The 11202-nt window shown below is 43.6% G+C and overlaps 1 protein-coding gene across 4 annotated transcripts in view; it reads left to right on the top strand.

The window, feature by feature from the left end:
- The window catches only part of LOC117771357 (endophilin-B2-like), a 12969-nt gene extending 2025 nt beyond the window's left edge, over positions 1 to 10944 (top strand). Inside the window, exons 3-13 of one of the 4 annotated variants that reach the window (XM_034601612.1) lie at positions 336 to 347; positions 1702 to 1830; positions 2738 to 2871; positions 3080 to 3172; positions 3581 to 3643; positions 5138 to 5161; positions 5239 to 5328; positions 5987 to 6087; positions 7319 to 7323; positions 8047 to 8240; positions 10801 to 10944. In XM_034601612.1, coding sequence (XP_034457503.1) covers positions 336 to 347; positions 1702 to 1830; positions 2738 to 2871; positions 3080 to 3172; positions 3581 to 3643; positions 5138 to 5161; positions 5239 to 5328; positions 5987 to 6087; positions 7319 to 7323; positions 8047 to 8240; positions 10801 to 10908 — 953 coding nt within the window. In that variant the 3' untranslated portion in view covers positions 10909 to 10944. Of the gene's footprint in view, positions 1 to 335; positions 348 to 1701; positions 1831 to 2737; positions 2872 to 3079; positions 3173 to 3580; positions 3644 to 5137; positions 5162 to 5238; positions 5329 to 5986; positions 6088 to 7318; positions 7324 to 8032; positions 8241 to 10800 lie in introns of all 4 variants that reach the window. The other 3 variants (XM_034601611.1, XM_034601613.1, XM_034601614.1) reach the window with 3 other exon arrangements.
- The last annotated feature ends 258 nt before the right edge of the window (positions 10945 to 11202 follow it).

Here is an 11202-nt window from a genome sequence, read left to right as displayed (position 1 = left end):
CACACGTTGTTGTTATTGCTGTGTAAAGGGAATAATGAGTAAACAACCTTCTCTTGTGAACAGTTTCAACAAATGACATCACTTCCTGTTGAATGAGTTATATAATACAAAATAAATATTCTCGTTCAATTTAAAGTGAAAGAAATAAATTGTTTGTATGTTTATATTTTTGTGTCCATGACCTCTGCTCATTTTATTGGATAAATGTGACAGAATCTGACTTCACATGTATTGCACATGTATGTGTATGTCCCAGTGTTTGGTCCAGTTGTGGTTCAGCAGCTGGAAACTGCTTCATGTCCTGTGCTCTGTGTTTTTATCTTTTCATGCTTCAGTGGATCACACAGGTGAGTCTAAATAAACACTGCCCCTACTGGCCAGGTGTTTATTTCATCTCTCAGACGTGTTACGCTTTAATTATGATACGTGAGGCAGCCATGACACATACATGTAGTTAAAAACAAGTATATCTCTACAACCATTTTCTCTTTGTGCAATTTCAGTTTCATACATGAGCAGTCCTGTTTCACTGTATATATTCTGTTATATTCTATATTATTTTCTTGTGATTATAAAACTTATTGATTATTATTATATTATTATTTACTGAGTTATAATATCAATAATCCTTGCAATAAAATGTCACCAATAGCAACAGAGGTTCAGTAAACTGTATATGGATATAATATATACTGTAAACACACTGAAGAGGTTTAACACTCAATGGATCAACAGAAGATTTATAAAATCAGTCTTTCAACAAAAAATATAATAATGTGACATTTATGGCGATAATTATCGATGTGGTCTGATGTGAACATTTTTATCTTGATACACAGTTTGGCCATATCTTAATTTCACTGTCGTGGGATAAATAAAAGATCAATTTAACTTCACGTAAAGTAAGACCGGACCTAAACTGCATAGCATGAGCAAGGCCGGTAGAAAGAGGAATGGAACGAACGAAGTGTGTCTCAGTCTCAGGAGACAGGACGGTGACGACAAACTGAAAATCCAAACTCGAGGAAACTCCAAAAGACAAAATGAACAAATCAGGAAGACGAGATCAAAACTGAAAAGCGAGAACGTGAACAGACGAACTACACAGAGAGGAAGAGAGAGGATTGAACTCAGGTGTGGCCCATCAGGGTGGAGCAGCCAATCACAGCAGCAGGAAACAATCAAACAGGAAGTAAAAAAAAGTCAGAGACACACAAGGTAAAAAACTTCAAAGTAAAACAGGAGACAGGAAGTTCAGAATCCAAAAGTCCAGATCTAAAAATCACAAAACAATATAATCACAACTGCAGCAGATGTTCTCGTGCAGCATCAACATGTGGAGAACACGAGCTGACGTGAGCAGGTTGGAGTTTCAGTGACTCGGCAGACACACACACACACACACACACAAGTGTTGAGTTACACACTCAGGTAGCTGCCAGGCAGTGATGCCTTCAGGGACACTGGAAACTCTAAAGTGGGTTTTCTGACAACATTTCTACAATTATGTTTTCATCTTACAGACGTATTGGTTTATACTAAATACAGCAAAAGCACATACGTGACGCAACACATACAAAAAACATTGTAAACACATAACAAAACATATGATTGACAATACGATGCAAATGTTCTTACATTTTGTGTCGATGATTTTGACGACGGATCCTGAACTTTGTTTTCTTTGTTTCACCTGCTCAGGTTCTCGAATCGAAGAGTTTATCTACGACAAACTGGACAAGAAGCTTCCGTCCAGGACGACCAACGCCGAGCTGCTGGGACAATACATGCTGGACGCCGCACAGGAGTTTGGTCCAGAGACGCCGTACGGTCAGTGGAGGTCCCATCAGAACCACAGTCTGAACTGCTGTCACACAAACACAGTGACACACACTGTCACACACTACAACACACTGTAACACACTACAACACACTGCAACACACTGTAACACACTACAACACACTGCAACACACTGTAACACACTGTAACACACTGTCACACACTGCAACACACTGTAACACACTACAACACACTGTCACACACTGTAACAAACTGCAACACACTGTAACACACTGTAACACACTACAACACACTGCAACACACTACAACACACTGCAACACACTACAACACACTGTCACACACTGTAACACACTGTAACACACTGTCACACACTGCAACACACTGTAACACACTGCAACACACTGTCACACACTGTAACACACTGTAACACACTACAACACACTGCAACACACTACAACACACTGCAACACACTGTAACACACTACAACACACTGTAACACACTGTCACACACTGCAACACACTGTAACACACTGCAACACACTGTCACACACTGCAACACACTGTAACACACTGTAACACACTGTAACACACTGTCACACACTGTAACAAACTGCAACACACTGTAACACACTGCAACACACTGTCACACACTGCAACACACTTTAACACACTGTAACACACTGTAACACACTGTCACACACTGCAACACACTGTAACACACTGTAACACACTACAACACACTGCAACACACTGTAACACACTACAACACACTGCAACACACTGTAACACACTGTAACACACTGTAACACACACTGTTTGTGAAGCTCTTTTTAACCTGGTTTTGATAAAGTGCCAAACAAAAAAAGTTATTATTGCAGCCACTAGATTTTCCTTGGTGTGTAACACATGTGTGTATTTGTGTATTTGTGTGTAGGTAGCACCCTGATCATAGTCGGAGAGTACCAGAAGAAACTGGGAGGAGCCGAGCGTGACTTCCTCCAGACCTCAGCCGTCTCCTTCCTCACTCCTCTACGTAACTTCCTGGAAGGAGACTGGAGGACGATTTCAGTGAGTCTGAGTGACACCATGTTGCTTTAAGACGTTTCACACAGGAGCTGTGTGAAACGAGGAGCAGCAGGAGATGGTCGGGTCGCTCACAGCGACTGACTTGGACCTTTGTGTTCTCTCATATCTGATTTTGTGTCGTTTGATCTTTAAATTAAAAGTTAAACGGACGTCACAGTGTTTCTCACTCGATTCTTCTCGTCTTGTGCAGAAAGAGAGGAAGCTTCTGGACAATCGACGTCTGGATCTCGACATTTGCAAAGCTCGTATGAAAAAAGCGAAGCTGGCAGAAGCTAAAGCTGCAGTGAGTTTCATCTTTTCACAGATTTCTTCTGCTTCTTCTCGTCCTGTTGTCTCAAACATGACGTCTCAGCCCGGTTTTATATCATCAAATAACAAATTAAATTCAAACCAACTTTTAGTTTGGTGTCCCGTCTGCTAACATGGAGTAGGTGGGGTTTATGTCCACTAACGATAACGACTTGTCCTTGAACAGAATCAGTAAATCTTCAGAGTGGTGCCTGGATGGCGTTGGTCTGGAGTTCAGCTCTTTACATCAGATCATTCAAATACTGTGTCCTCTGCTTTTAATGATTTTCATTTCTCGATTTCCGTGGAGCTTCTTTGCTTTTTGTCTTCCAACTTCTTTTTGTTTTTCTGTTTTAATGATTCTAAGTTTATGACTGTGACTCTTCTCTGCTCTTGTTCGAAGGCTGCACCGGATTTTCAGGAGACGAGGCCTCGAAACTACGTCCTCTCTGCCAGTGCGTCAGCGGTAAGAGACAAACATCCGTCAGCTAAGCTAACCTGCTAACAGATCGACTGACATAGGGACTTTAAAAACCAACATCAAGTCAGTTTAGTTCACTGCTTCAGACTCAGACAACCAGGTGAAGATCATGTGAGGGAAAGATCAGCTGCATTTAGTAACCTCCTTTCAGACCTGAAGTCTGACATGCTCCTGACGTGTTCCTCACGTGTTCCTCACGTGTTCCTGACGTGTTCCTGACGTGTTCCTGATGTGTTCCTCACGTGTTCCTCACGTGTTCCTGACGTGTTCCTGACGTGTTCCTGACGTGTTCCTCACGTGTTCCTCACGTGTTCCTGACGTGTTCCTGACGTGTTCCTGATGTGTTCCTCACGTGTTCCTGACGTGTTCTGCAGGTTCTGTCTGTGAGAACAAATGTCTGAGTCATTGTCTCTGGATCTTCTCCTGCAGCCTCCTAGTAAAACATCTATAACATGTGTGGACAATGAGTGGAAGGTGGATGTGTCATGTTCCATGTTTGTGTGTCTGTGACTGAATCAGCTGCAGAGCGGCTGGGAGAGCTGGGACGTGGCCACGGATCCGGCTGCATGCGAGCAGAGGAAGGTTGTGTTGATCGATGTGTCGCAGTGAAATAGAAGTAGAACACGGAGTTAGAGCCGTTTGTCTGTGGTGGTAGAAATGTTCTCCTCGCTCCTCAGAGATTCAGGGTTCGTTTTGTGCTTTTTGTTCCTCCACCGTTCCTCCACCGTTCCTCCTTTGGTCCTGGACAATTTGACTTGAATTATTTGTCCTGCGAGTTGAGGAAAAAGAGGAGACACATGTCAACGTCCACCGAGTCCCAACAATCCAGTTAATCCAATCAAGTAAACATTGTCTCATTTTGAATCCACTTAAATAGTCTTATCCGGATTTTCTACATTTGTTGTTACCTGATATGAACCAGGACATAGTCAGACCCATAAAACATCTCACCTGCAAATATCAAATATTTATTTGGTAAAGTGATGCTTCCTTACAACAACACAAGTTCAACACAAGGGGGCACAACACAACAAACTTTCTGCAGCTGTCCACATCTGCAGAAAGTAGAGTAAAGGTCAGATTCAGTTCAAGCCGGTGTTCAACAGCGATGGCGGCCGTCAGACACAAACACATCAGAGACATATTTACAAAAGCAGTTCGAAGATCACGCAACATTAAGGTGGAAATATAAGAATAAAATGAAATAGTTATATCAGTGGCAGGAGAAATATTTTGTACAATAAAAGGTTTTTAAAAGAGAATGAATTAGAATAAGATTTAATGATGCAGCTCTTTGTTATTTTCTTCTTCAAGGCAACATCTATTAAAACTGTGACGCAGTATTAAGACCAAACTGAGGAAGAATAAAGTCTCGGATTTCAAGTATAAAGTTGTAATTTAACGTGAACAAAGTTATAATAACACTCTTCGTACATTTTTTTGTGGTTTTAACAAATGTGTTTTCCTCTGTGCTCTCAGCTGCTGAGCGAGGAGGTGGATAAAGTAAGTGTCTTCACTCGTGGGCACTGTGTGTGTTTGTGTCTGAGCCCAGTTGTGACGCTCTTCACTTCCTCCTGCAGGCAGAGCACGAGCTGCGCGTCGCTCAGACCGAGTTCGACCGACAGGCTGAAGTCACTCGACTGCTGCTGGAAGGAATCAGCAGCACACATGTGAGTCCTGTCATGTGACTCAGTGAGTCAGCCGCTCCGCCTCGGCCCGAGTGATGATGCAGAGGAAATGAGAAACATGTCTCATCGTGTTGCATTCAGCTTCTGTCACTGCGGCTCAGTCTGTTTATTATTATCATCATATTAACTACAGTTTAAAAATAATGAGAAAGTTCATTTTGAAAGAGGTTCAGTCGTTCACTAAAAGTGAATTTGAAGATATGTCATATGAGTGTTGAGGACATCAGGCCACTAACGGGCCTTCATCTGAACATCTCAGTTGGACACATCTTTCAAGTCAAGATGAATATTTGAAAGTTGATTCTGTTCAACAGAAATATTAAAACGTCACTGAGCCGAGGAGACGAGACATTTCATGAAGAAACCAGGATTTACTGGTACAGAACGACTCGCTACCACCAAAAACATTATGAGTCACCATTAAATTCACTAGAACCAGATTTTTTTCATCTGGACCAAATCACTCACACTTATAAATATCATTTCTCTCAACATGTCGGATTGTTTCCTCTGAGGAATCCGCTCAATGTTAAAAACATGTGTTTACTGGAAATCTGTTGTTTCTGTGAGATCCTGTGAAGGTGGAACGAAAACAAGCAGAATCCGTCTCCTCTCACACTCGTTTCTTTTCTCCTCTCAGCTCAACCACCAGAGATGTTTGCAGGATTTTGCGGAGGCTCAGGCGACGTACTACGCTCAGTGTCACCACCACATGCAGGAGCTGCAGCGGGAGCTCCACAGGTGAGGAGTGCCCATTAAACACCATCACAGGAGACAATCTCCTGATCCACACATACCAGTTCATCTCCCAGTTCATCTCCCAGTTCATCTACCACTTCATCTCCCAGTTCATCTCCCAGTTCATCTCCCAGTTCATCTACCACTTCATCTCCCAGTTCATCTCCCAGTTCATCTACCAGTTCATCTACCAGTTCATCTCCCAGTTCATCTCCCAGTTCATCTACCAGTTCATCTCCCAGTTCATCTACCACTTCATCTCCCAGTTCATCTCCCAGTTCATCTCCCAGTTCATCTACCAGTTCATCTACCAGTTCATCTCCCAGTTCATCTCCCAGTTCATCTCCCAGTTCATCTACCAGTTCATCTCCCAGTTCATCTCCCAGTTCATCTCCCAGTTCATCTCCCAGTTCATCTACCAGTTCATCTCCCAGTTCATCTCCCAGTTCATCTCCCAGTTCATCTACCAGTTCATCTCCCAGTTCATCTCCCAGTTCATCTCCCAGTTCATCTACCAGTTCATCTCCCAGTTCATCTACCAGTTCATCTACCAGTTCATCTACCAGTTCATCTCCCAGTTCATCTCCCAGTTCATCTACCAGTTCATCTCCCAGTTCATCTACCAGTTCATCTCCCAGTTCATCTACCAGTTCATCTACCAGTTCATCTACCAGTTCATCTACCAGTTCATCTCCCAGTTCATCTACCACTTCATCTCCCAGTTCATCTACCAGTTCATCTCCCAGTTCATCTACCAGTTCATCTCCCAGTTCATCTACCACTTCATCTACCAGTTCATCTCCCAGTTCATCTCCCAGTTCATCTACCAGTTCATCTCCCAGTTCATCTCCCAGTTCATATCCCAGTTCATCTACCAGTTCATCTCCCAGTTCATCTCCCAGTTCATCTCCCAGTTCATCTCCCAGTTCATCTCGTGTGTGTCTGTGTGGGTTTCTGTGTGTGTGTGTGTGTGTGTGTGTGTGTGTGTGTGTGTGTGTGTCTGTTTCTGTGTGTGTGTGTGTGTGTGTGTCTGTTTCTGTGTATGTATATGTGTGTGTGTGTGTCTGTGTCTGTGTTTGTGTGTGTGTGTGTGTGTGTGTGTGTGTGTTTCTGTGTATGTATATGTGTGTGTGTGTGTAAATATTTACAGGCCTCCCTCTGATTGGCTGGTAGAATCTCCCTCTCCAGTGTCACAGATGTTGGGAAACAACTTTCTGGTCTTTTCTCTAAACAGATGCAGATGTGGAGTGTGTGTGTGTGTTTGTTCCTGTTTCTTTGTGGGGACCATTTCCAGTGTAGAGCAACAGCGTGATGGTTCCCAGTTCCTCAGCGGCTGTTTGAGGGTTAACACTGGTTCAGGGTTCGGTTCGGTGAAGGCTGTAGTTTGGATGGTTGAGGTTGGAGTTAGGAGGTAACATGTGTGAGTGAGTGTCGACACTAAGACACAAACATGTGTGTGACACTGACGCACATTGATGCATCACCAAATACCTCTGACTACAACCTTTTACTTTATTTCTTTTTTTTTCAAAGAAGTCATCAAACAAACTTCAGTCAAATGATTCATATGATAAATTATATAATCACAAACTGGGAGGTGAAGACTCTCCGATTGTAATTATATCGAATTATAAATGTTTTCATTTTATTATTTGCAAAAGTTCAAATCAATGGAAATGAGCCCCCCCCCCTCCCCGATGGCTGGCTGGATAAGTTTGGTTTTAATTGGTTATATGATAAACAGGCTTAGACATCCTGATTGACAGCTGAGAGGGACTCATGATTGGCTGATTGCATGTATGGGCGGGGCCTGGATGCTATGGCTCCACTCCAATAAGATATGATTATGAGTGAGAAGAATAAACACCCTGCAGAACAATGATACAGCAGCTTCACATGTAGAAGCTGGAAACAATTCATGTCTCATATCCGTTAATTGTCCCAACAGTTGTACCAGTGCTCCCAGTGCCCCCCATTCCTCCGCTTTCCTGTCTGGACCACCGTCTCCGGGGGCAACGGTGTTGTCCGGCCAGAAAGTGGTCGGCACGCTGGCGGTGGAACAGAGTCAGTTCCCCGTCACAGGAACCAGAAAGGCCAAGGTCCTCTATGACTACGACGCCCATGGTGTCAGCGAGCTGTCCCTCCTGGCTGACGAGGTACAGCCCTCTGACTCACTCCACACTAACATCCTCTATCGCACTACTCTGACTCATCAGCAGGGAGCAGCTACGTTTCTGTTGACCTGTTGTTTGAAATTAAAACTCACTTTGCACGTTAAATGTTTCAAACGTTAATAGACTCTTTCGTTCTCACAGAAAACTGGTAATCCCGCTCTCAGGGGTCTTTCCCAGCATGCGTCACTGCTCTTCATTGTTACTGAGCTCATACATGAACATGCTTTTACAGATTAGTCCTTGAATAATTGCTCCTGTCCAGTCTGTCTGGAGTCATCTCTTCTCTGTCCAACTTAAGAGATTAGAGGAAGAATCCACAGACATTTTAAAAGAAACATATTCAGCTCATCTTCATGTTGATCATTTTAATCAGTGTTATGACTGTAAAATGTTTTCACACTCTAATGTTCATCAGTGTCCTCAGAGTGTCCATCGCTGCAGCTCCTCTTTCAGCCTCTGTCTCAAACACTTGGTTTTAGCTCCTGTCTCTTTAAGAGACTGGAACGTGTTACAGTAAGTGTTATTAAACGATCAACTCTTCCTCTCTTTTCCCGGATCTGAAACACAGGCAGCAGCACGAGTCTCTGTCTGACATCACTGGATGTCTGCTCACCACCTGAAAATTAACCTTGACAAGACTGAATCACTTTTCATTCCAGGGAAAGTGTCCTCCCACGCACGACCTGACTATTCCCTTTGACAACTCTGTGTTAACCCCCCCCCCCCCCCACAGACTGCTAGGCACCTGGGTGTGAAACTCGACAGCCAACTCTCCCACACTGCCAACATTACTGTAACATCACGTTCCTGTAGATACATGCTGCACAGCATCAGGAGGATACGCCCGCTTCTCACTCTGAGGGCGACGCAGGTTCTGGTCCAGGCTCTGGTCCAGGTTGTGGTCCAGGTTGTGGTCCAGGTTCTGGTCCAGGTTGTGGTCCAGGTTGTGGTCCAGGCTCTGGTCCAGGTTGTGGTCCAGGTTGTGGTCCAGGCTCTGGTCCAGGTTCTGGTCATCTCAGGCCTAGACTATTGCACCTCCCTCCTGGCAGGTCTACATGCTAGTGACCTCCGACCTCTGCAGCTCAGAAAAGTGTACTTTCTTGATTCTTGTTGTTCTGGTTTGTTGCCTCGTGGTTGATGCACTAATTGTGAGTCGCTTTGGATAAAAGCTTCAGCTCAATGAAATGTAATGTAAACACGTATTTAAACTCATGTCATCTACCTCTGAGATTTCTTCAACAAGAATGACCTCCTCAGCTGCCGTAGATACAACACAACACATGTAGAAACATCGTTACAGATTTAAAGATCCTCACAGTTTGGATCTGAATTTGATTTCTATCTGCACCATGTACAAGTTGTGCAGGTTTATCAAAGTGAAAGTTTGAGTAAACTCATCCATCTCAGTGAAGAGGGTGATGTGAAGTGATCCTTTAAAAGTATTTATCAGAATCAGAAGTATTTATTGCCAAGTAGGTTTACACCTACCTGGAATTTGCCTTGGTGTATAGGTGCATACAATGAACATAAAACATAAAAACACAATAAGTACTTTACATAAGAAAAAAACAAATATAAAATAAAAATATATAAAAGATATAAAAAGTAAAGTAAAAGTAAAATGCTAAATGTAAAATGCAAAATGCAAAACAGGAGTGCAATGTGAGTGTGCAATATTTCCAGACAGAGGCCGAGTCGTTGGCTGAGAACTGGTGTTGGAGTTTCTCTGGTGTTGGAGTACAGACGTTTAGCTTCTCTCACCTCCTTGCTAAACCTGTATTTCGACTCTATAAACCTGTCTCTGTCCCCACTCCTGAACGCCTCTTCCTTCTCCAACCTTAACTTTTTGAGTTTGGCTGTGAACCAGGGTTTGTCATTGTTGTAACACACCCTGGAGCGTGATGGGACACAGCTGTCCTCACAGAAGCTGTTTGTAGCAGTCCTGAACACCTCCCAATCTGTACAGTCCAAGCACGCCTGAAGATCCTCCACAGCTTCCCTGGCCCACTGCTTTGAATTAGTAATAAACTAATTCATTTTCATTAAAATGAATTAGTTTAGATTCTTGTTATTTAAGCATCAGGTAAATAACACATGAAGCTGAGCAGCAGAGTTTTCGTTGTGCAATAATCAGCTGAGCTGCAACAAGCGCTCCGACTGCTTGACCTGGAAATGCCAACGCACGGTGGCCGGATGTTTTTCAGACATTAATCAGAGGAAGTGCAGGAGTCAAAAGAGTGAGGTGAGCTTCTCAGCCTCAGGAAAAACAAGTACAACTCCTCTTCTGGACGTGGGAAAGGAGTCAATCACCTGTTTTAGTGCGTTTGCACACGTTTACCTGCGTATACCAGCGTAGAGCTGCTGGCATCACGCATTTCCTAACTCAGCATCACAACTGAACTAGCTCTAACTGTAACCTAGAAAAGATAAACCCCCAACAGCCCCTTGAAAAGTGAGGACCAAGCACAATGTCCTCACTACGTAAGGTTAGTGATCAAACTGATCTAGAAACATCTTCCTTGTTTTCTGTTTGTTTCTCTAGATCATTACCGTTCACACCGTACCAGGAATGGACCCTGATTGGTTGATTGGAGAACGGGGCAACGAGAAGGGCAAAGTTCCCGTCACCTACCTCGAACTGCTGAGCTAATGGACCCACACACACACACACACACACACACACACACACACACACACACACACACACACACACACACACACACACACACACACACACCTGTCAGAGGAGTTTCCATGAACTGGTGGATGATTGAAGTTGCATCAGGTGCGTCTCTGTCTGATTGGTTGTTTCCTCTCATCACTCATGTTTACTCGGAGGCTGACGTTGCCACGGCTACAGCTACACTCTCATGTTGTTAGCGCTGCAGTTTGGATGATTCTTCCTTAAACCTGAATCTTCCGAATCTCACGGATTTGGTTCAAG

This window comes from Hippoglossus hippoglossus, chromosome 12, assembly GCF_009819705.1.
Source record: "Hippoglossus hippoglossus isolate fHipHip1 chromosome 12, fHipHip1.pri, whole genome shotgun sequence".
In the NCBI taxonomy this organism is placed as follows: domain Eukaryota; kingdom Metazoa; phylum Chordata; class Actinopteri; order Pleuronectiformes; family Pleuronectidae; genus Hippoglossus; species Hippoglossus hippoglossus.
The sequence above is the reverse complement of the archived record's forward strand: the minus strand, read 5'-3'. Positions and strand labels throughout refer to the sequence as shown.